The sequence below is a fragment of the Drosophila santomea genome, chromosome 2R (genome assembly GCF_016746245.2).
Source record: "Drosophila santomea strain STO CAGO 1482 chromosome 2R, Prin_Dsan_1.1, whole genome shotgun sequence".
Classification (NCBI taxonomy): Eukaryota; Metazoa; Arthropoda; class Insecta; order Diptera; family Drosophilidae; genus Drosophila; species Drosophila santomea.
In genome coordinates this window covers 21496864-21521721 of record NC_053017.2, presented here as the reverse complement: position 1 = coordinate 21521721, position 24858 = coordinate 21496864, and the positions used below count along the sequence as shown (strand labels likewise).

Sequence of the window (24858 nt, the reverse complement as noted above, 5' to 3'; positions counted from 1 at the left end):
CAGGGCGACTACTTAAGCACTCCGGCCGCATCCATCGAAGCATATTCAAATCAATTGTACTACCATCATGAAGTCAACTATTCAAATGGGCACCTTGTGCATCGTGGTTCTAGTGCTCTGCTGCCTGGATTATTCCAATTCGGCAAACTCCACCACTTCCCCCACTAGCTCTTCCTATACAGACACGCCTAAGAAAGTGTACCTGAGCAACCTCACCTACTCGATTGTGAGAAGAATCCGTGTGGGCACCACCACCACCAGCAGCACCAGCAAGAGTTCTAGGACCAGGAGCAACAGGAAACTGAACGCCAAGAAGACCCAGGCCAAGCGCTCCAGCAAGAACAGGAAGTCAAACTCCCGCCGCGCCAGGGGCTAAGTTGTTATCCAGTTGGTTATAAAGACAATGTTTTATTTTGAGCTCGTTCTAAACACAAAACACTTAAGTTTACCGTCGCAACGGGCAAATTAAATTAGATAAATACGTAACTTGTACTGTTTGTTTACACTACTCTGAATCGAACGTGGATACACTACCGGGAACCCGCCACCGCACTACAAACTAAAGAATCACATAGTACAAAATCCGAACTCAGATCGTCTACAGCTTCGTCTGCAGCGCCTTCGCGGGACCCACTTCCTTGGCCATCACCTGGATGCCCACATGCGGAGCCGCCGGCTTGAAGATCACCTCTCCCTCTGGCTTGTAGTCGGCGAACTGCATGCGGTACACCTCGTGGAAGCCCAGCTTCTCCATCACCCGGGCGGAGTAGTGGCTGGAGCAGAGCACGTGGTACACATTGATGCCGTTCTCCCTCATGTACTCGTACGCCCTCTCCGTCAGGCGGCCTGCGATGCCCAGGCCCCGGTAGTTGGTGTCCACCGACAGAATCTTGCCGTCCAGGATGAGCTCCTCGTCGGGGTACACGTCGAAGATGTTGAACTGCTCCTCCACGTGGTCCATCAGCGAGAGGATCTTCTTGAATTTGGGATGATCGCAGGAGTCAGCCGCCTTCTCGGGCACATCATCGGGGGACTACTCATGGAAGGAGCACAATTAGGTATGCAGGATGTGAGAATTCGTTAAGTAGGTTCACTTACCGGACGCCTCATCAGTCCGTTTAGGAACAGACCAATGATCTCGCCCTTCTTGTTGACCGCCTTGTATGAGCAGTTGTCGGGCAGGGGCTTCAGGGAGTACTTCTCGAGCTCCTTGCACTCTCCGAGATCGAGGAACGTGTTCAGGGGTTCATCCTGTACGGAAAGAGGGAAATGGAAGCGGATTAGATGCCAGTTCTAGGCCACCCATTCGGATGCAATTGCTCATCAATCAGGGGATCAATCAGGGGATCTTGTGGCCGGGACAAATTGGCGGCGCTATTACGCGACACGATCGTAGAATTGATCAGGCACTCGGGTGATTTATGCACGCATTGCCGTGGCTTAAGATTTTCCAGTAATTTATTGAGCCAGCTGGAGAATTGCGAACGGAACTCGATTTGCATATCGACATCGCCGCCGGGGGGCGGCTGTGGCCAGCGGGCGTGGCATGCATACTAATCAGCGGTGGCTTTTTATATGTGCAGTGCACAATGTATGTATAAATATAGGTCTTGAGTACCCAATTGGTCTTTGCAGGGAGCCCTCTCATTGGCCGCCCCGATCTCGCACTGGAACCTGATCCACTCAAGATCAACCGAGCACATTGGATTCAAATACAGATTCAGTTTCAGATTCAGTTTCAGATTCAGATCGCCAAGAGTCGTGAGGCGAGACCAGCTGAAAGCTAGCCCTGACATGGATCATGTCAAGAGAGCTCACGACAGCCGAATACTGTGCTACTGCGCTCTACAAGATGCCACCTGCCCCAAATCGGAATTCCCGCTGGAGTTCCCAGGGATTGGCCCAACCCAAATGCGCAATTAAGTCAACTTTAGTGTGCGAACTTCGATCTGAATTAAAGCCTAATTAAGACGAGTGCGCAGTTAATTGAAATTCGTTGGAAATTATTCAAATTCACCTTTTGTGCGCTGCCTCTCGATTCAAATTATTTGGCAAGTATAATGGAAGTTATAAATTCTGAGCCACCTAATCGGAAAGCCAGGTGTTCGGCTTGATTGGCTGCCATGATATGCACCCCAAGCGGATTACAATACAATGGGCAGCAGTCGGGATCGGTACTTACCTTGAAGAAAAAGGTCTTGAGCATGGCTATCACCGCCTCCCCATCCTCCGGCTGGATCAGTTCGATGGTATAGGAACAATCCTTGTCCACGGCGCCGGCGGCTGCCTTTCCAGAGACGGTCAGGGCGTCCTCCATTTTCTGCGTCAGCCGGGCAATCGGATACAAGTCGTTCAGCTGCGAAATGGCACACAAACAAATCGTTCAGATACTTTGGATATTGGATAGTGAATAGTGAATATGCGATGGTGGATAGAGGGGATAGAGGGGCGGCGCATAGAAAACAATATTATTTATGGCTCTTAGATGAAAGGCAGCTTAATTTGTTTTGAATATTTCGTAGCTCATGGATGACGATGCCGTGCATTTCCATTTCAATTTTCACTTCCATTTTCCGCGAATGTTGTTTTCATGTTCGCCAGCGACAGGAGCCATTAATCATGGAAGCGAATCTAAGGTCGCAGTTCTTGAGGGTGCTCCAAAAACATATAGCACATGGCCATCTGGACAGGATCAGCCATTTGTGAGTTGTTAACTGGTAGAAACTAGCAGCCTAGATGTGGTTTATAATACGAACTATGTAGCAAAATTCACTGAATATCATTTTGCTTAAATTAATTATTGGAGGAGAAGAGGGTGTTTATATATAAAGCCTACTTAAGGTTGCAAGTTTGTTTGTACAGCTGTCTTGGGGATATTTTGGGACACACTTATCTTAAGGCTGGCCTAAAACGGCGTCAAGTGATTTATTAGTTAGTTGGGTTGGAAGAAGTCTTCCCTATAAACATGGGGAGTTCTCGAGTTCAGTTGCACCTCATAAAATCACGTTTCATTCACTTATGCCCCATAAATGCCGATCGCACTCGCCGAGTGGCCATTAAACCGATCCAGAAGGCATTTGCGAAATTCGCACATGCCAAATTACAGAACTGGCTGCCTTGCCCCCCAAATGGCCAAGAACATTGGCCTTTGAGTGGTGTTTACTCGCAGCGGGACCACTATTAATCCGGTCTATTATTGGATCCCCACTGGTATTTATAGAGCGCCTCGGTGGCCGCAAAAGGAGTGGGTGGATCTGGGTTGGTGCCTAGGTGGTGTCCGCTGGGCAAGAGCCACACTTACCCCACATCTGGAGTCCAGCATCATGCTGGAGAGCAGCGACTGATCCGGCAGCTTCTGCACTTCCATGCTAGGTTTTTTTTCTTGCTGCTTTTGTTTATTGCAAAACGCTTTCTTTTGTTCTACGTCGGCGGTCAGTTTTCTGCGGGGCGACGGGCAATGCGGGGAGGGCGGGGGTTCTCGGGAAAATTTATGGCGAATTTTTCCCTTATTTCAATTTTTTGTTGGCGCGCACGTTTTGAGATGTTTTGTTTACTTCGCCGCCAACGAAATCGTTGTTTGTATTTGGCGCTGTTTGGCTTTTAATTTTACTTTGCTTTGATAAACAGTGGGGTACACAAACACGGTGATCTTTGGGTTTTCGACTGGCACTCGGAACCAGGGATTGGTGCTGGATGAAAGGATCAATCCTTCGTCCTGGCGCGCGAACTCGATGGGCCTGCGAGCAAACAATGAATGCCAGAAGTCGGGCCCGTTTGCACTTTATATAGCCAGCGGAGAGAGTGTATATGGCGAGAGAGTGTATATGGAATCGGATTTGGATTCGGACTCGGATTCGGAATCGGATTCTGAATGGGGGAATCGGAATCGAAATCGGATCGGTCTAAGCGCTGAGCCCCGCACGCCGGCTGTTCACTCGCGACTGAGAGAGTCACTGGATGAAGCCAGCACTTGCCGGTCGATTCCATTGGTTTGTGGGCCACATAGCAGTCTATTTGCTCGGATATCGACGGCAGAGCGGCGGATCGTGACAGGTTTGCCCTCTCTTGGGCCTCCAAGTCGCGCGACCAGTTTGCAGCCGTTTCCTGGACTCTCCAAGATGGGCCTTTCCCCACACGACACTTCCGACGTGGACTTGGGCGTCGTGTTTGTGGTCAGCGGTTCTAGACATTTCCCTCTTGGCTCGGCCTAAACAAAAGTAAGACAAAAAAAAAAACTAGACCGCAAACTGGTTGGAAATTAGTGCAACCAAGTCGAGAGTCTAAAATGTGCCGGCTGGCAAGGTCAGTTGGCCAGGTGATCGGCTGAAGGAGCAGGCTGCTCCACCAGGAAGGTGTCCACCGCATTGCCATTCTGCTCAGGTCTTTCTATCTTACGATCTAAGCATTTCCAAACCATATATTTTATATACAAGACAGCACTCCCGCACTGAATTTATAGTTCATTATGAGCAGTGAAATGTGTATGCACCAGCTATTTTCTCATCGCCGACCACGGGGCGTATGAGTGATGTGCTTACAGCGTGGAATGCTACAGTAGCCCTTCGAGAATACCGAGTAAACAAATCGAAGGGGCACACCCCCGAAACTTTGGCCGCAATTAAAAGCCACACGGCGTATGCGTACTATTACGGCAGTGAATGATTTCCCCACGGCGGACTGGCCGATCATCCCGTGCCGATTTTGTTTACTTTCCGCTCGCAGCTGTCGCGTATTTTATTTTCTTGTGTTTTTTACTTTTTCTTGTTTTTTCTTGCTTTTTTGCTTTGGTCGTGCAAACGGGCAAAACGGAGCGCACGCCGCTGGCTCAATTAAAATGCGACAAAAGCAACAGAAACACAACGCTATTTTGGAGGTGGAGGTGGAGGTGGAGGTCTCTCCCAGAAATCGGTGGATCGTTGGCTTGGTGGATCTTCGGATCGGCGGGGTGCTTATATGGATATTTACATTCTTCGCCGTCTGGTTTGTTTGGTTTGGCGCGCGCTCTCCGAATTATCACCCATGAATATCTATCTCTATTTCTCCGGCTCTTCGGCGCGATTAATACGGTTTTATTACGGAATTATTCCGGCCATTAACTCCCGCGATTCGCAGCAAATCTGGCTGATATTTTATATATATAACGCCTTTGGATTATTCAGTCGGTCATAAAAACAGACCGCAATTAGCGGACAACAAATGCAAATTGTCAACGAAACTGTTTATCATGGACAGTCGCTGGAAACTTTTCATGGATAATTTTGTTTACGATATTATTATTATTTTAGTGGACGGTTTGTCCGCTCATCCAGTCACGTTGTTATCTCTGTGTTTTTTTGGGAAACTCGTTTCTGGTCGTCTGATCTGGGTGACACTCAGATGTGGAGCACTAAATTTAGCTCAATCGCCCAGAGTCGCGCCTCTTTTCATTGTCTGGGCTCCAAGACCTTCCTCCAAATGACTCAGTGCTCTGTGGTTGGATGCAGGTGCAATTGGGGTATAAATACACTTGAAACCACACTTATTGCCATATCCGGTGGGTGAGTAAAGACGCCCGATGAACCCACACTTAGGTGGATATTTTTGACTTAGTAGGTGGGTAGCTCGGTTCCCTTGCATTCGAAGTGCGAGTCCAAAGCGTCGAATCATGCTCCTAATGATACGCCGCAAAGTAAAGTCTTAAATCTTGAAGCTTAAACGACGATCGCTGATTGAGCTGCCAAAATTGTCGAACGGCTGCAAAACGGGTTTGCAAATTCTGTGGGGTCTGCGGATTATGCACAACGATATCGCACTAATTGACAGATACAAATGTTTACTGCACCATAACTTAGTTACACGCATAAGTTAAGTACTGGAAATTACTCATTCAGTCAACAAAGTGAATAGTCAATCGCTTAAAGTGTTGATGGTGTAATTACACCGAATGCTGATTTCAGCGGAAGTGACAGTGTGGCATGGAAAAGACGGAAAGAAACCTTATAGTTACTCAACGCGAGTGTTGCACTGTGTGGCCCACAGTGCGAATGAGTGATATTGCGGCGCGATTAACTTCAAAGTGCTGAGCTGCACGCCGTCAGCGCCTCGTTGCGATTCAGTTTGCATACGGATAATTAAAATCACATTAACGCCGTTTAGCTGAGCACCGAGATGGCTGGCAATTGTGAGTTCAATCAAGATGATTGTAATGAAAGGCGTCTCTTCACCAGAAAACTAGTGAAACTTTCCCAAAGAACTGCACTCGGTGTGGTGGTGGTTCAATCAGTTCAATCTCTAGTGGAACCCGCTCAGATCAAGGTCCCATGCAAATCCACACCAGCTGCAGTGCACGGATCATTTATCAGCATTAGTAGACTACTCAGGTAATGCCTGAACAATTATTTAAGGAACACGCCAAGTCGATTAAGATGCGATAGTCGCCAGTGGGCGTCCTCTACTAATTTATATGCTAACTAGCCAGTGCCAGCTGGAGAATCTATCTTTGTCCACCGATCTGCTAGCTGCTATGTGCTATCTGCTGGCACTTGATGTGTCGCAGGTAATGAATTAGTTATTAAATTAAATTGTCATGTAATTTCACGGCCTGAAATCAAAGTCATACGTTTCAGTTATGAAGGCTGTCATGGGCAGTGATAAAATTAACAAGAGAGAACGCTATAGTCGAGTTCCCCGGCTATCTGATACCCGTTACTCAGCTAGTAGAAGTGCAGGTTTGTGGGCGTTAGAGTGGGCGTGGCAAAAAGTTCTTTGGCAAATCGATAGAAATTTGGAAGACTAATACAAAAATGAAAAAATATCAAAACATTTTTCAAAAGTGTGGGCGTGGCAGCTTTGGGCGGTTTGTGGGCGTTAGAGTGGGCGTGGCAAAATTTTTTTTGACAAATCGATAGAAATTTACAACACCAATACAAAAATGAAAAAATATCAAAACATTTTTCAAAAGTGTGGGCGTGGCAGTTTTGGGCGGTTTGTGGGCGTTAGAGTGGGCGTGGCAGCATGATTCGACAAACTTGCGCTGCGTCTATGTCCCTGGAGTCTGTATGCTTAATCTCAACTTTCTAGCTTTTGTAGTTCCTGAGATCTCGACGTTCATACGGACAGACAGACGGACAGACGGACGGACAGACGGACAGACGGACAGACGGACAGACGGACAGACGGACGGACAGACGGACATGGCCAAATCGACTCGGCTATTGATCCTGATCAAGAATATATATACTTTATATGGTCGGAAACGCTTCCTTCTGCCTGTTACATACTTTTCAACGAATCTAGTATACCCTTTTTCTCTACGAGTAACGGGTATAATTAACTCAACTTAACTTTTTAAATACTAAATGTGATTAAATGAATTCATTAGTTTATGGCTCGTTTGGGTAATATAAGTTTATGAAGATCAAGCCACACTAAAAGTAGATTCCTTTTCATTTTCTGAAAACCCAATTATTTATTGTAGAATATTATTAGCTGCTACAGATTAAATGCACTTACACGTGTTAGCGTACTTTGAATATGCAAATACTGCCCAGAATTCACAGTATTGAATACTTTTCACCTGCGGGACGGAACCGAGACATACCCACAATTAGTGGTCGCTGTCATATAAATCACAACTTTTCATTTGCATTCGCCATAAATCATTTGAATGCTGCACTGTGGGATCGGTGCTGGCGGTTTGGGTGATCGGACCATAAACTTGGCCGCTTTGTCACCAGCTTTTCCGACAGTTGCCACAAGCCGGAACCGATTTCCTCCGCTTGGGCTTGGACACCCCACCCATGGCCACTCCAACCGTGTGGAGCTGGGAGCTGGGATCTGGGCAGGCAACTTCGGAAGGCAGAACGTGACTGGCAACCGAGAGCCACATCCGATATGCAGCTGCAGTGGAGCAGGGGCAGCACCAGTGGCCAGAGGCTTTGAAAGTTTGATTCAGCTTAATAGAGTTAAAAGCCGCCTAATCGGATTAGCCGCTCCTCCTCCGCCAGCTTGGCCCCCACTCCAATCCATTGCCAGAGAATGAGGCACTAGCTCCGCTTGTCCGCTTGTCCGGCTGCCCGGATTCGCGGAGTGGGTGGAGCTTTGAAAGCCAGGCCAAGTCAGACAGGTATGCTCGACCAAAAACCCCTGGATGGTCATGATATATAATGCTTCTATTAAAATATTTTAATAGGTACTGTTTGGCTCTAGTAAAAAGATTTGAAATGCAAATTTACTTAAATGCTAGATCAACAAACACTGTAATTAAGTAGATAAGCATACAACATGGTAACAACCAACGATTTATGATCATTTCATGGGAGAAATATTTTTGTATGAAGTTAATTATCAGTTTGTGCAGCAAATTATTCAATATGAGTAGAACATTTCCATAACTTTGGTCACCACAATCAACTCTTTGAGTATGTGAAACTATAAAGTAACAGCTTCATTTGCTGAGTACGAACTAGTCGATCAGTTGGCCCCCAGCTCTGCAATCCGCTTATTGTGCAGCCTAATGCGACATTCTAAACACATTAGAATTAATCTGCTGCTATCTGCGAAAAGTGCACGAGTGGCAAACACAATTGTTTGAGCTGGTGAAACGGAAACGATCCAAATGGATTATCGGGCTATTCACACCAGCCATATGAGTGCTCTGGCTGCTTGAGCACGACTCATTTGAATTCATTTGAATTCGAGGCAAATTGCTCGTTTAATTCCACATGGAAAATGCCGCATATGCGATGCATTTCGTTTCCATAAACGAGCGGGCACCCCCAACCACACAGTTCCATCTGCAAATTACCCATTTAAGTTGTAAATTGCATTTTGCCCATTTCAGCAGCAAACTTCATTTAAATTCATCACGGGCCCGGGCAATTTCCTCATCCTGAGCAGCCATCCCGCTGAAAGGGATGTCTGAAATCCCGACCATTTCAATCCGGGCTAGTTACCATTGAAATGCAAAATCCCAGCCAGCCAGCGGATAATGTCTGCCATCTGCTGGGACAGAAGCCGGGCGAAAAAAGGATTCAAAGGATCTGCTGTTGTTGCAAGCAACAGTGAACAATGAGCTCTGGCCTCCTCCTATCTCGCTGGCACACACATTCGTATCCTTCCCACTCCTTGTCCCCTTTTTTCACCCAGGCAACGGATGCAACGCCAGCCACATTGCGCATACGCCATGTGCACCGCGCTTCAAAAACACTGGGAAACAGTTTAGTCACACTCTCTTCGCTTATCAATTTGTTGTGTTATTAGTTAATCAGGCTCTTGATGTGACATAGCATCGTACGCGACCTGATTAATTTCCTTATCAACATTGTGTTTGCTGGTACTATAAGTACTATTGATGATATATTTTAATGAACTTTTAATCAAATCAGACCTGCCTTTTGGCACATCTAATATCTTTTGCACTCTCTGGAGTTTCTGGGAAAACCATAAGTGCAGATAAGAACCTCAACTTTCTCTCAGTGCACAAGAAACGCACGGCAGCGCAAATTGCTGGCAGGAAGCCAAGCGAAATCCGTGCACCAGTGCACAGGCATCATCATCGCCACCGTCACCGCCATCGTGATTATACTGAATCCTCGCCATCCTGTACCCACCCGCCTGGAACATGACTGCCTGGAGCAACAGAACCCACTGAAGCAGCAAGAGCAGCAGGGGCAGCAGAAGCATCAGAGGGAACAGAAGCAGCAGCGGCAACAAGCTGACACTCTGACAATGTTGGCGCCATTTTGCTGTTTGTCTTTCCTCTTGTAATAAAACGACATCCTCGACTCGGGAGGGATACTCGAATGGGATTCGGAGTGGCGGAGGGGGTCGGCTGAAGGGTGTTTTAAACACTTGGGGGACTCCGGAGACCGTGGAACGGAGTCCGGAGTGGCGTGCTCCTTCACAACGTAATCATCATCATCGTGGAAGGGGCTTTGTGTGGCACGTAGTCAGGACGCTTTGTCAGTTTGCCGGGGACGGCGTCTGTGTAGTCAGCACTTTGCTCGACTTTTGTTGACAGATTGATTTTGATGTGTTTTCATTGTTATTGTTTGGCTGAGGGTCCTTTAAAGCGAATCTCCGGCTGCTCGGCGCTGATTTGGGGACTCAACTTCGCTGGAAGAGGCAACAAACATTTTAGCCTAATTGGTTGGCTCTTGAAGCGCTTTGACTAATTGACAAAGGCTTTTCCGTGGGCTTACGGACTTAATGAACTCTCTGAATGGGAGCTGCAATATTCATGGAGTTTCATTTATTTAATTGAATGAGAAATGACCCTACATAAATCAGCGCGCAAAGAAGGAAAAACTAGGCAAAATGGCACAACTTTTTCGCTTTTGCATCCAGTTGGGTCGGGGAAATCTTTTGTATCGAATGTACAGATTTTTCCGCATTTTACTCATTGCTTGTTTGGCCAGAAGGGTCAGCTACAGTGCGGCCTCGCTAGCTTCGATCTAAAGGATCTTTTATACTGTGCCAATTGGGTAAACTGCCATAAAAGTGCACCCTTTTTTTGCAAACTTAAGTCGCAAGAGGAATTATTCAAAGCATCGCACTAGTGAGTAGTTGGAGCTATCGAGGCCACCCTGTAATTAAATGCAATTAAGTCAGCCGTACAGAGCGACCAGTCAGCTTTATTGGAGCGCATTGAAAAGCCACAAAACCGTGCGGCAGGGGCATCAAATGGAATGAAATCCAATCAAATCGATACAAAATGCTGTATAAAAGTCGAGACTTCGAGGGGGGGAGGAGAGTCCTGCTGCCAGATGCTGGGAATATCAGCTTTTTCCTCCTTTTGCTGCCTGCGGCGTTGCTCATACGCCACGTTGCCCCCAAATCAATTGAAATAAATAGGATACACATGGCTCGCAGTGTGAGTTTCTCTGTGTGTGTGTGATTTGGGGGGAAGTTGGCCGGGAAAAGAAGTTGTTTTTCACATATTTGCTTTTCCCAAGGGAAAAGTCCAAGGACCGAGATTTTCATTGCCCGTGTGCAGTTTGCTGGTATTTCATTTACTTGTCTGCTTGTTATTGGCAGCGCTGTCGTGCGTGTGGGCCACGATTAAATTTGGTCAATTGTCACGCCCTGCGGTGGGCGATGGTCTGCCCTTTGGGCTCGAAGACTCAAAACCGCCCTGCGTTTTTGCCTTGACAACGGGTTGAGCCACAAACAAGTTCCCGGATCGATGTGGCCAGCACTCCACTTCTGTTTGGAGCACTCCTCAGCGCGAAATACTGAAAAAGTTTTCTTTGATTGGTGAGGAGGATGGGCTGTTTCTTTGCTGCTGATAAGGAATGCTATCTTATCGGGGGCCAGCACTTCAAACGATATTTATGCCTTGTTAGGCAGTCAGTGTCTTTGAAATATTGCTATTCATAATTTATAGTTAGTACTTGTACTGACTCATATCCATCCGTAATCCCTACACTTTTTCAATTACAAACATGTAAAGTGCCCACGTCAACATCTGTGTTCCCAAACAACTCGGCAATTTAAACTATTTGATTTGGTCGCCTGCCAAAAAGTCGCGTCTTGGGCGCCTAAGTTTTCGCTGTTCGCATTTAATTAGGACGTGTGTGCCGTTTGGGAAACACTGCGGTCTATATGTACACATTTAGATATAGATATAGTTTATAGTGAGTGTTTCTTGTTTTATTCTTGGCGAACTTGAAATGGAAAACATTTGGCGGCGGCGGGAGCGTAAATGTCACCGCTGGTTTCTAAAATAAAAATGTATTTTCGTCGGCAACTTACGCGTGAAATTGGCTAATAAGTGGACCGAATGCGCCGCTCCTTTGATTTGGATACTTCGAAGCGTTAAATTCGCTGAATTTCGGAATTTGTATTGGAGATTCTCGCCCGTTTCGTTCCGATTCGACCGACCAAGTGAACCGTTAGCACGTTTTTCAAACAATGATGCTCAGCTTTTACAGGCTTGAGAGACTTATATGTATTCGAATATTACGGCCGGAATTCTTTGCGCGATTTGGGACCAATGTTTTCGTGTTATTTTTTAATGGCCAACGAAAACACATTGAATTGCAATGAGCAAATGAGCGTTGCTTAAATAGTTCGCCGGTCGAACTCAGAAACTCAGTCGCTTCCAATCCCAATCTCTCTGCCCATCTGTTCTGCGTTCTACTCATTCATTGAGTGGGTTTTCCTCCTCTTTGGGCTCCCAAGTTCTCTCTGCAGACCACTCAATGGATTCAAGTGGGGATTTGGGGAAATCCGTGCAAATACGTTATATAAATTGACGTACTAAAAATCGAACTCTATTGACTCTCCCAAATATGTTGCATAACTCTAGGCGTTGTATTTTCAAGCAAAGTTTAAAACTTAAAATTAACTGAATTTTAAAGAAATCTAATAAAAAAAATCAAATATAATTTTTAAAGACGTATCTTTCTAAATATTTTAACTAATTTTAGAGCTTAATAATTCTACATAAATAAATTATTGAGACGAATAAAACCACTGTTTATCTTTCGGTTTAAATGAGTGTTCTGATTTGAGTATATCGCCACTAGCAAGAGAGATTTGGGAGCCGAGGCAGAGAAAGATAGCGATTTGGGGAGAGCGAGCGAGCGAAAGTGGGGCCTCCGTGGTAAACAAACCAATCCAACCCCTCGGGTTCGGTTTCCACTCGCAACTTGGATACTTGTAACACTCGGAGTGGTGGTCAACCCCAAAATCCGTGGGGCGGGCGCCGCGTTGCTCGAAATCCGGAGTGGAACCGCGGAGTGAAAGCGCGAGCGAGCTTTTCCGCTTCCGATAAGAGCGGTCACAAACGCGGCTGATAAGGTTGTTGAATGCTTCGATTCAGGGCATATTTTGTCTGTTTTAGTCAAATTGGGGCGAACATAAGTGAGATTAAGCAGAAAAAAAGAGCTCGTACTCTGAACCGCGCTTTATGAACCGCGGAACTGTTCTGATCGGTCTGGATCGCCGTCTGGGTCTCGGAAAACGCTGGCTTGCACTTTCAGTCATTTTGTTTAGTTAATGGGCCAGCCGCCAGTCCAATGAACTACGCTTTTCTTGTTTACCTCCATTTTCACCTGACTCAGCATTTGAACTTGGTAACAGTTGTAACGGTCGACGCTGTTAAGAATAACAGTGCATTGGAGAATGTGCCAAGGCTTCAATTCCCCCAGTTTGAATGATAATTCACTTGACTTGTGGGTAACTTACAGAAATTCTATGCTGAATACATAGAGGAATCATGAGAAAAACCTTAAAATCGTTCCTGGCTTTCGTTTAAAAGCTTTGAAAACCTTTCTAATTATAACAGTACACTGTTAGCTTTGCCAGGGCTGCCAAGTTTGATATTGGCGGGCAGAAAAATACTGAATGCGCTTTAGCATGTACTACTTTAAGACTATATCAATGAAATATTCTTCTTTCAATTAATGAAATGGTTATCAGTCTTCTAACCAACATGCAGCCACCGACAATCTCCGCAAATACAATAAATTAGACTTAGATTTAGATTAGAAACGGAAAATTATGTTTTCCTCGGTATGAAGCGGTATATTTGCAACATAAAGGCATGGCTGACCGTTCGGCACTTGGTCACACTGGAAGTTACATATTTTTATTCATAAGAAAGTAGAACTTTTATAAATAAAAGAAAAATTGTAGCACATCGAGCTACAGGTTGACCGCCTGCAGAATATAGGTACAACAGATGTATCCCTCGACTTTGCCGGCGGAGGCAGATCCGAGCACCATGAACGGAAGGTGAGCCCAAGACCACCGGCAAGAACCCACAGATGTGCCTACATACAGAGCATAACCATATAAATTTACATACACTCATATCCGCAGCAGCGTTGCGGAGCCTCCAGACTTCCAGGCGGTCACGGCGGCCGCGGCTGCCGCTGCCCGGGCCCTTAGCTTGGAGCAGGACGAGTGGAGCGTGGGCGAATGCGGATTCCTGGACCCCGAGGTGCAACGCACCATGCGGAGCGGCAGTGCCGCCGAGGACATCACTCAGTACCCGATGCACGGCTGGGTGGACGTCACCAAGGAGTTCCACGACGCCTGTGCGGAGCTGCAGCCCGGGGAACTGGCCCAGGATATGCTGTTCGGCCTTTTTGAGGCCATGTCAGCCATAGAGATCATGGACCCCAAGATGGACGTGGGCATGGGGTTCGACAAGCAGGATCTTCCGCCGCCCTCCTTTGAGGCAGCCATTGCCGTGAGATTTCCCTTTCTGAGCTCTAGTTAAACTATGTGTATCTTAATAGTGGACTCTTTGCAGACGGGCGCCATCAAGCTGGACGATCTCACGCCCTCCGAACTGATTGGCATCTATGATGCTCTGTTTTCCTGCCTGGTGTCCTGGCTGGAGGGCAACTCCATGGACCAGGTGCTCTTCACCTGCCTCTACCTGCACGCCCCCGCGCAGATCAAGGACAAGGCGCTACGCGTCTTCTGCACTGCCGTGCGCAATCTAATCGTGGTCATCAAGAACATTATTGCCGTGGCTGCTGTCAACGAGGAGGAGGACTTTCAGCTGTACGGAAATTCTGCTCTTCTGGCTGCGGAAAAGGCGCAACCAGCAAGTGTTTATAGCTCGCTGAAGGATGTGGAGGATGAGCTCATACGCAAGTGCAAAAAGCTGACTTCCACGGAGGACTGGATGGCTGTGGTTCACCGGCTGCGCTTCATGCGCCATCTTTTCCAGGTGATCTACCACGTGGAGCAAATGGCCAGCAACGATACCGTCGATGACAAGGTGGACATCTACAAAATCTTGCTTGTGGCCTCTGAGATGCTGCCAGGAATAAGGAACACGTTGGATCGGGGCACACAACCCGAGAAGGGGTGTAAGTGGTCACACATGACTTCCGTTTGTAAATGCTGAGTATTTCCATTCTTAACCTCTAGCTGACGCTCCCAATCCCATGGGTTTCTCTCCACGCATCCACGACCGTAGCCAACCACCCGCGTTTCCGCGTAGCATCAAGATCAGGGATCGGCCGGCCAGCTATCAGTTTCTGGAGGAAATGATTTCGCGCTTCAAATACGCCTGCAAAGTCACCAAGTACAAGGATTACTATTCGGCGCTGGTGGGTGACTAGTTAACTTGTAACTTAATAACAGAATTTATAATAACACACACGCTTTCCAGAACTTTTTTATCGAGTACAGCAAAAAGTCGGGCCAGTGCATCCTGTCCAGAAGCGTGCTGCAGAGCCTGTTCAGCGCCAACATGAGGATGGCGCATGGAAAGCTTCCCATGAAGCAGTTCCTGCGCCACTCGGTTCAGATCTTTAACTCGCCACCCGTATTGAATGCCAAGCATCCAGTGGCAGCCGATCCCAAGGTCCAGCAGCACCTGGAGAACTTCTTCCGCTACTGCTTCAACATGAACACCTTCACGCAGTTCATTCGAATCTGCGGCTTCAATCGCGCCAGACAGCGGGATAAGCTGGCGCGTCTGATAGAGAACTTCGACACCATCCAAGTGGATGCAGCGCGACTGGACTCTATGATGAACCAACTGGCCAACGAACGAGCCATGGAGGGAAACGAGCCCATGGCCACCGCTCTGAAGCACAGCACCCACTTCTCCACATGGGTGCTGTACAACTGTTTTCGTGCGATGCTGATCTTCCTGATGTCCGGCTTTGAGCTGGAACTATATGCTGTGCATGAGTTCCTCTACATCTACTGGTACCCGTACGAGTTCCTCATTGGCTTCCTAGTGTCCGCGCTGACGCGAACGGAGAACATCCTCCTGGCTCAGGAGGAGTACGCTGAGCACCAAAGTAAGATTCAGTCTGGCGGCGGCGGAGCGGCCAAGAACCGCAAGGCGGCCAAGCCGAAAAAGAACAAAAAGACTCAAAGACCGTACCGCGCCGAGATCGTCTTCTATCACGCGCTCCTCAGCCTCTGCGGCGGAATGTACAAGGCAATGGGCGCCTTGACCAAAGACGGACGCGTGCGCTTGCCGCTGTCCAAGTTCGACAACGAGGAGATCCGCTACAACAGACGCTTCCTGCCCTTCGCCACTCTCACCAGTCCGCCGCCCGTCTCGTACGCTGAGTTCAAAAACATCCGGGAGCACATGATGCGACCCAGCGTCGAGGATCTGTACACCTATGCGGCCAAGCACTTTGACCAGGCACGCAATGTTCTCGAAAGCATTCAAAACCCAGATCAGGAGGTAGGTCAATTGAGTTTCTGAAGTGATTATCATAGATTAAGATGTGTTTCGTTACCTGCAGATGCTGGACCTCCTACAAATCGCGCGGACCAACTTTGTGGTGATGAATGTGCTGGCCCGCGGCCACCAGAAGGAAGTCAAGCGGCAGCCAGAGTTCGACTTCTCCAAACACAGCTACTTCCCCATCATCAAGCTGAAGTAAATATTCACGTGTTCCGTAATTGACAAGAATAAAATTTAAATGTACGCATTTTAATGTCAACTCTGTTCCTCCTCCACAATGTCCTGCTTGATAAGAAGCTCCTCCACGTAGCCATCGATGGGGCAGCTCTTGGCGCAAGTGTAGACGGCCAGGACGCCCCAGTCGAGGTTTTCGTCCTCTAAAAGAGTCAGTGCTTGCGGCATGATCTGGAACTCGAACTGACGGCTTCCTCCGCAAGTGGTGCAGTTGGGCAGCTTCTTTAGTTGGTCCTCCACCGTTTTGGCTGTATTGGTGATCCAGAGTGGCTGACCTCCACGTTTGTAGCGCACAATCTGATCGGGTTCGGCTGCCGTTTGCTTTTTAAACTGTCTGAAGGTCTTGTCATCGGCGGCCGCGGAGTTTCCAAAGTACTTGTCCATCTCCGCCTCGGAAACATTGCTCAGGTCGCCCGTCTTTCCACTGGCCTCCAGCTCCTGGAACTCCGCCAAACGTGCCTCGTCGTTCTTGTCGTCTTCGCCAGATTCCACGGGATTGCTGTCCATTACAATCTCAAATTCTGGGAACACGATTTGTGTCAAGGGCTTCACGTTGGCTGCACCTGGTGCCCCGCAGTTCGGCTTGTGCTGCGGCCAGTGGGCCCTCTGGTGCTCCGATGAGCAGTAGTGGATGGCCTTGCATTTACTGCAGACGTGGGGAGCATGGCAACCACAGGCGGCGCACAGCTTCTTCGGGCAGGGAACGGCGGGCTAAGAGAACATATTGAAATAAAAGTGCTTTGAAATTATGGCTGCTATAGCTACCAGGGGTTCTCCCACGTCGCTCGGCTCTTCCTCCGAAAAGAACTTGTTCTTCCGAGGCAACTGCGACCTCAGTACTGTGAAATTGCTGGAAATCAGGGTAAGGTTAGGTTTCTAATCGGTTAGCAGAGCTGGAAGGGATTACCCTGCACTTTGAGCCTCCTGGCAGTCGGGATTCCGGCACAGGAACACATAGATGGACCGGTGAAAGTTGAACTCGTCGTCGAAGGGAGCGTAGAGCTGAGCCAGGAAGGATTTGGGCCCCTGGCACTTGCTGCACTGCAGCTGCGACGTGGGCGGCAGGGCTTCCAGTTCCAGCCAGGCGGGCTGGCCGCCCAGCTTGCTGGGGAAGTAGCGGTTGCTCAGCCAGGCGCCATCGTCGCTTTTCTCCGCAAATCCCAAGTCAATCTCCATTTCCAGAATAAATTGAAACTCGTGTTCAGTGTGACCACAGGTGGAGCGCCAGAAAATGCCTCTACAAAATCCAAATACTTTTGAATACCAACTGAAATTTGGGGGAATCACACATTTCGGTATTAAGAAATAGTTATCAATTACATGTATACAGTTTTGTTTGTTAATTTCGCCAATACGATACACATTTCAAATAAAATATTCCTTACTTTATTGAATATTTGCATAATAACATAAGAGAAACTTAAACATTTTCATATAATTACATTTATCTGGAATAATCGCAATCTCATTACTTTCCCCACAATAAAGGCAAACATTTGAAAATTTTAGAGATTGGCTCACACAGATGACACCCTCTTACTACGCCTCTGGTAATAAAGCTTATATGCCATGCCATGGATTTGGTATTTTCCGCAAAGTCTTCCGTGGCGATCTCCCGGATTTTCGCCACTTCAGTATGCGGTTATTTCTCACGGTTAAAAGTACTCCTCTCCGAGCTGATTAAACTGGATAAATTGCTATTTTATTTACTGTTGTGATAAACGCGTGTGAAAAACAGACCTTCCCATTGTCCGCGGCCACAAACGATTTACCAACGAAGTAGTGTGCCGCGAAAAACGGGCGGAAAAACGAGTTTTCCCCGATTTTGTGTGATTGTGAAAGCGCAGCGAGATTTGTCAACGCAAACAAGCAAGAAGAAGAGCCAGTGGGCAGCGTAATATTTGTTAATAATAACGGCTGCGAAAACAACAACATTGCGGAAGCAGAATCTCCGACTTATCGCGTTTCCGTCGCAGCAGGGCTAAAAATAAACCCACCCACGCTCCGCCCCCTCTCGAATCGCCACCCACACCCCGCCCACCGTCCACCTACCACCTTCCGCCCACTCCCCCGCCCACTTCCCCGCCCACACCCACGCACAAATTTGGAGAGGTGAACTTGTGTTGACTTTTCCAGCGCGCGGACTTTTGCGGAGGAAAATGCAAAAATGAGAGTCGAGCAAGCAGCAGACCACTGGGAATTTGCGTAAGTCTAAGGCGGCTGCTTCCTGGTTTCGGATTACAGGGTATCACGTGCGCTCTCGTGGGCGAGTGAACTAGCAAGCTCAAAAGTGAACACCAGATGTTCGATGAACAAGTGTTCACTGTACCAGCGCACAGAGAGAAAAGTGTGTGTGATGTGTGTAGGAAATGTAGTCTAGGTAGAAAGACTAGATATATAAAAAAGGAAAAAGGTTGGTCACCAGCACAGGGTATCCCCGCTTCGAGGCCCTGGCGTTGGCTAGCCTTCTGGCTGCCAAGGAAAGAGCCGGGTGAGCTTTTACTTGCTAAATTTAGTGCCGCATTGCTGAAAATAAGAATGGGAGCACCCTGCCATCGGTTGCCGGTAGGCAGACTCATATACTCGTACGTACATACATATGTATAGGCATAATCGCCCCTGATGGCCAGTATATGTATGTATATGTATATGCATAAGTGTGGTGTCGTGGATCTGTGGCCAGGGCACATGGCTCGAAACTGTTGCATGGCCCATCCTCGTCCTGGCCAATCGATGCCTTGGCTTGAATCAATAAACGCCTCAAATCCCTGCCATATTGCGTCCATTGTAATGTCAGCACACGAATTCTCGGTCCATCGAGAGGCATTTTCACTCGGCTTCAGGCATTTACTAGTGGCATGTGTCCTGGCCAGGCAATAAATATTGAAAATTCAATTAGCAGACGGACGGGCAGCCGAAATGCCATGAATTTATCACCGCCTGAGTGCGAATATGCCTGTGGTACTCATGGTAAATAAGTAACTACATGCATTCCACACTCAGTCCTTGCTACACCTCACCTGCTACACCTGCTGCACCTGCATGCTGCCTATTGATTTTAATCCGCCCTGCAATCATCTTGCTTCATTTGGCCACTGAATTTATGGGTTCCCACGAAAGCTCCACTTTCTTCGGCCCGCTTTTCCATTTCCATTTCCCATTTTCATTTGCCATTTCCCATTCCCAGCAACAATGTGTGCTGTTTCGGCGCTGGAAAACAATAATTAAAACGCAGTGGACTGGGAAAGCTATCAGTGGCATGCATATTCAATTGATTCATTATTTGAGCACATCATACATGCAGTGTTCTGCCCATTAATTGGTCGACTGTTTAAACCGCCTTTATCATTTATATTTGGGGATAGCATTATTATTAAGTGGTAATGATATATGTACATACATACGACCCGAACACAAGCAACTAAACAGGAAGTTGTCAGTATGTGTAGCGTCGAAATTATTGCATAAGTAAATCAAATTCTAGAGGAGCAAAAGATATATGTGATATACTCTTATCACTCCTCAAGCTGTCCTCCTTCACACGCCGTTTATCCGGTTCCTCTTGCTGCCGCTTCGCCGTTTACTCAGTTGCACTGCACTTGCTTCTCCACGCCCGCCTCATTGCTGCTCATTCGCATTCTGATTGGAGCGCCGAACGCCAAGTGAGTCACTCCACTCCCCAAGGTTGTTCAACGTAGCGCCGCTCTGGGGCTCTCCGTTTCTCCCACTCGCAACCGCATTGAATGGCAAAGGCCAATGGACGATCTTTGGCTCCACGATAGCCGATATCAATATCGTCGAGATAGCCAGTCAAGTGGCTCGGTTCTCCAGTTTCTGGGGCCAGGGGCGAGATAAGGCCAAGCGATGCCATCGAGGGGCTTCTGGGCTCCTATCGAGCACTTGTGGGCTTTCTTTCGGGTCAGCGAGCAGATAATACCCATTGGTGAGGAGTATCCGCCAGGTGAAGCTCACAGATAGTAGAGGGTTGCACTCGAAATCTTATAAGTAAGCAGTGCCTGCTTGGGCATTATCTAGTATCATCATATTATTAACGACGAACCTGGGGACATTATCTCCAGCTTAAGCGTATTACACTTGCTGTATTTACTACACTCATTTTCACGTATAATAGGTAAGCCTAGAAATCGTTCGTGATTAGCATTTCCGACCTTATGACTCACCGATGAAATACAACGAACAGCCACATTTAGTTGATTTCTTACACTTCCTTATCTTTTGTTTCAAAAAGGGGCCCACAGATTAGATAAGCTTTTATAAATAAACAAATTTTGCAATCTCAAAATAGCATAGTAAGACATAAAATGTTATGTTTTTTGGTTTTTTATGGGTACAATCATAATAAAGGGTTGTGCGCACTTTTTCGTCCTGAAGATAGTTAGACTTTTGTTTTTTAATGAATACAAAAACCATTGATTGTGGACAGACTCAGCTTCTAGTTTCTTAAATTCCGGGAAACCCCCTCCAACTGATTTTCCCCGCCAATGACTCAGCATCCACTGCAATGGAATGAATGGCTGCTAGAGCACAGCAAACGTAATCACAGGTGAGCTTTTTGTTGTCAACTGATTCTGTCGGCGAGGAGGGGCAACTACTGGTTGCTTTGGGTGCTCCGCTGGCTGGGAGGAAATTGATAAGGAGTCGCGAATGCCACTATCGATGACGGGCCCCAAATGGAGCCCATTGTTTGGTCTTATCTGCCAGTTATTGTTACTCCATTCGAACCCAGTTAGTTGTTTATTTATTTGCTGCATGCCTCGATGGCGACCGCGTGCGGGGAATGCGGGAAAGGATGTGATTCGGGTGATTCATGCCAGAGAAGTGCATCCCCACCCCCTGGTGGAAAATCAATAGCCATGATGGCGTGCTCTGGCCTCTCGAGATTTTTGCCGTAGTGTAACCTTGCGTTTTTGTTTTGCAGGAGCCGGAGGCGCCTTGAATGAGAGTCCTTAGCCCGAGATGTCAGATTTCGTGCCGCGCGACCTCATCCCCGATCTGTGGGATGAGATTCTCCGGCGCCACTGGATGTTCCTCGAGACGGAGGAGAGCATACAGAAGCTCGAGGAGCGCAAGCAGCTGGAGGGTGAGTTCGTCGCCTTAACGTTGTCCCAAATGGAACTTAGCAAACTTAGCAAATCGCATTCACAGGCTGCCTGAAGGAGTTCCTCTGCGTGGTGCAGCACGATCGCAAGTTCTTTCTGCCGGAAACAGGGCATGTCCTGCGGAGGTCTGTGCTCGAGCTGCCCGACTTCTCGGCCCAGAACGCCATCGTAGCCTTCGAGACCATCAGCCAGTATGCCAACAACCTGTTTACGAAGCCCTGGCGAAAGGAGTATCGTACTCTTAAGGTGGATACATGAATATATATATTAAATACCGAAATCTAACTGAATAAACCATCTTCCGCAGACCTATTCGGGATGCTTTCAGCACGACATACAATCCCGCCTGCTGGACGCCGAGCAGCTCTTTCTGGCCATGGGCTATCGCCGGACTGCCGAGGACACTTTCGTCCTCGAGGGTCCCATTTGTCCGGATCAGGTGACGAATGTCTCGCGCGACGCAATGGCCGCGTACGTGGAGTGCCAGATCATGAAGCACATCTACGCGGGCGTCACGGCAGCGGGATACAGCTGCACTTGGAAGGACATCCTGCAGTTCCGCGACCGCTATGTGGGCGGAACTTCCACGACCATCAAGGAGATGGTGAGGCAGCTGTGTGAGAAGCGTGTGCGCAAGGAGCAGCCACCGATGCAGGAAAACACATACAGCAATGTGGCGTCAGTTGCGCCAGCTGCCTGCGCTATGCGCGGCAACAACGTAGCCCATCATCCTAGCAGCGCCGGCACTTGCGCCCTGCATCCGAATGGGCTGAACGAGGCGGGAAAGTATCTGCCGCCTTACCCAGCGCCTCCGCCGCAGCAGCCGCACCTGCCTGGTCCGCTGATGACGCATTCTCGCAGCCTGGAGCACTACCAGGAGCCGCATGCCCATCTGCCTCACCGCCACTCCTTCGACCAGCAACTGCAGCAGCAGTGCCAGCTGCCGCACGTCTACGAGGCGCCCTATGACTGTCTGGATGGCCTGAGCATGGGCAGCAGTGCCTCCTATGCGGCCGTGGCTGGAGCCTACAATGCACCGGGTAACCGCTATCCGCTGCCGTACAACATCTCCAGCCAGCTGAATGCACCGTATGCCTCGCCCGGCGACCCTTATGGCAATGGACAGCATGCGAACATGTACGCCACGCTGGGAAAGTCGGGTCCTGCCCACAGCTGCGACTACCATCGTCGCCAGCCAAGTTCTTCTGCAGCTGCCGCCGCTGCCTTGGCGGCCATGCAGCACCGACAGAGCACCTATCCGCCGGATCACCACCTCATTGACTTTGACGACCGAGCACATCTGACACAGCATGACTTTGGGACGCACGACTACGATCCGCAGTATGCCGAGCTGAGGGGTCAGGTGCAGCCAAGCATGCGGGGTAATCCGGCAGCCATGTACGCCACCTACGGGGGCTACGACCTGCCTACCACGCTTCCGCAAGCGCCGCCGCCGACCGGCCAGGACATGTACATCTACGCACGGCCCGTTCCGAAGAGCAGCCGTATGCGGGCTTTAGCCGAGGCGGGCGGCATTAATTCGACTGAGAAACACCCGCGATCAGCGGAAAAGCAAGTGAGTTTTAAATCTAACATCGTCATACGTATATAGTTTTTCTTACGGTTGCCTGATTCTCTAAGCAGAACACCATGGACAATAATCGCAAGATGCACAAGGAATTGAAGGAGCGGGGCAGTCGAACGGCTCCAGCCAAGAGGTCCGGCAACGAACGTGATATACCCACCACCATTTCGGACATGAACAGCTACGACTCAGCCAGTCTGGATGGATTTGTGGCCTTGGACATCGGTTCGCCGCCTCTGATGCCCAAAGTGCAGGAGGGCGTCGGCAGTTTCGAGTCCTGGAACTATGTATTCAAGAACCTCGAGCGTTCCGGCTACACCAAGGATCTGGGTGACCGCGAGGACTTGCTGGTGCAGAGCTTGGACCTCGATTCGCTGGCCATAACCAATGGCGGTGCAGCTCCTCCGGCGGAAAAGCGCCGCGAGCCCGCGAAACCCACAAATGGAGAGAAGGCGCGCACGCTGGAAAAGAAATCCGGGACGGGGCGGCGCGAGGCAAAGGTGGTGCAAGCTCCAGCACCCAGTCCTCTGCCCAATAGCAGCAGTGCCGGCGTAAAGAAGGTCAAATCCGCCTTGAAGACGGCTGTCGTGGACAATCGGGGTACCGGGTCAAGGAACCGCACGGGAGCTGTGCCCAAGCAGCCGCCGACTGTGTCCCCGCAGCTGATTGTGACCAGTCCGAACGAGTGGAGCTGCAGCTTCTGCACCTTCCTCAATCCAGACACCAAGCGCATCTGCGAGATGTGCTGCCGCAGCAAGGACTTCAACCTGGAGGCCGCCACGGCGGCTTCCTCATCGGCGGCTGCTGCGGCGGCGGCAGCGGCCAGTGTGTCGCACGCATCCTCGACCTGCGTGTAGGATGCAGTGCAACGGAACCCTCGTTAGTGATACAAACAGTGTATAGCTTCATATATTTTTTATACGACCAATGTAAGCCTGTGCGCGTGTCTCCAAGATCTAGTCTCGAAGTCGTCGTTCGATGGCAGGCAACCCTATGTTATCCGCATTCGGCTCCTTGGATCAGCGGATGGCGCTGCAGACGGGTGATGCAGATGGGTCTGCAGTCTGTACATACGAAGTATTCTAATTAGTTACCCCTACTCGTAAACACACGCTTTAATTAGTTTTAGATTGTTTCCCATTGTTAAGGGCGCTTCTGTTTCAAATTACGTGCCTCCCTGTATAAGTCATCTATATTATACATATATATATATATACAGCATATAGACATTTATATATTTGTACGTGTGCATGCGCCGAGGGGAGCGAGAGAGTGAAATTCAAACTTGGAAGTTTTCTAGGAAATCAACTGATAATATATACCTTATGCTAATAGTTGCATTCACAATACGTATTTCCGACAGTAAATCAGAGTACATAGAGTTATATATACCGATCTTGCATAGATAATACACCTATAGCCTATAGCCGTAAGCGACATAAGCGATTTCAATTCGAAGAACCGAGCTACGCATAACGCAACATAATAAATCGAACAGAACTGGTACGGGTTGTAAACTTGAAGTTTTTGATTCACATTTTACGAGAATAAAAACGAGAACATGAACAGAGTACCACGTCATCCCACCCACCCAAGCTATGTGACAATTCCCAAAGCCATTTGTTTAAATGTTAAATGTTACTATTGTTTCCTGTTGAAGCATCCCCGTAGTAGAATCGAAAGCACTCGAGATATTTTTGTAAGCGATACCACGTACCTATTGCTCTATGTTGAATAGTTTATTGTATTTTTTGTACACCTCC

The 24858-nt window shown here is 48.3% G+C and overlaps 5 protein-coding genes across 8 annotated transcripts; 3 read left to right on the top strand and 2 right to left on the bottom strand.

Annotated features, from left to right (window-relative positions):
- The first annotated feature begins 42 nt into the window (after nt 1-42).
- Nucleotides 43-486, top strand: LOC120446891. The gene has a single exon (XM_039628108.2). The coding sequence runs from the start codon at nt 68-70 to the stop codon at nt 374-376; it is 309 nt and encodes a 102-aa protein (XP_039484042.1). The 5' UTR covers nt 43-67; the 3' UTR covers nt 377-486.
- On the bottom strand, nt 389-12004 carry LOC120446888 (arylalkylamine N-acetyltransferase 1). 2 transcript variants are annotated; one of them, XM_039628104.2, is made up of 4 exons: nt 11734-12004; nt 2183-2356; nt 1099-1251; nt 389-1033 (listed from the first exon to the last, which is right to left on the bottom strand). In XM_039628104.2, exons 2-4 carry the CDS (start codon nt 2315-2317, stop codon nt 599-601), a joined length of 723 nt encoding a protein of 240 aa, XP_039484038.1. In that variant the 5' UTR covers nt 2318-2356; nt 11734-12004; the 3' UTR covers nt 389-598. The 2 variants fall into 2 exon arrangements, with proteins under 2 accessions (XP_039484038.1, XP_039484037.1); XM_039628103.2 differs by lacking the exon at nt 11734-12004 and adding an exon at nt 3302-3777.
- Nucleotides 12005-13533: 1529 nt separating this feature from the next.
- LOC120445755 (N-alpha-acetyltransferase 35, NatC auxiliary subunit homolog) lies at nt 13534-16409 on the top strand. Of its 2 annotated transcripts, none has more exons than XM_039626337.1 (6): nt 13534-13719; nt 13810-14179; nt 14243-14810; nt 14872-15053; nt 15116-16153; nt 16215-16409. In XM_039626337.1, the coding sequence occupies exons 1-6, from the start codon at nt 13667-13669 to the stop codon at nt 16353-16355; spliced, it is 2352 nt and encodes a 783-aa protein (XP_039482271.1). In that variant the 5' UTR covers nt 13534-13666; the 3' UTR covers nt 16356-16409. The 2 variants fall into 2 exon arrangements, with proteins under 2 accessions (XP_039482271.1, XP_039482270.1); XM_039626336.1 differs by having other exon boundaries at nt 13807-14179.
- Nucleotides 16390-17633, bottom strand: LOC120445756 (programmed cell death protein 2). Its single transcript, XM_039626338.2, has 3 exons — nt 17298-17633; nt 17156-17240; nt 16390-17101 (listed from the first exon to the last, which is right to left on the bottom strand). Exons 1-3 carry the CDS (start codon nt 17564-17566, stop codon nt 16412-16414), a joined length of 1044 nt encoding a protein of 347 aa, XP_039482272.1. The 5' UTR covers nt 17567-17633; the 3' UTR covers nt 16390-16411.
- A 404-nt stretch (nt 17634-18037) lies between these two features.
- On the top strand, nt 18038-24601 carry LOC120444422 (protein tamozhennic). Of its 2 annotated transcripts, none has more exons than XM_039624052.1 (5): nt 18038-18595; nt 21330-21491; nt 21557-21756; nt 21818-23086; nt 23155-24601. In XM_039624052.1, exons 2-5 carry the CDS (start codon nt 21368-21370, stop codon nt 23950-23952), a joined length of 2391 nt encoding a protein of 796 aa, XP_039479986.1. In that variant the 5' UTR covers nt 18038-18595; nt 21330-21367; the 3' UTR covers nt 23953-24601. The 2 variants fall into 2 exon arrangements, with proteins under 2 accessions (XP_039479986.1, XP_039479987.1); XM_039624053.2 differs by lacking the exon at nt 18038-18595 and adding an exon at nt 19820-20052.
- The last annotated feature ends 257 nt before the right edge of the window (nt 24602-24858 follow it).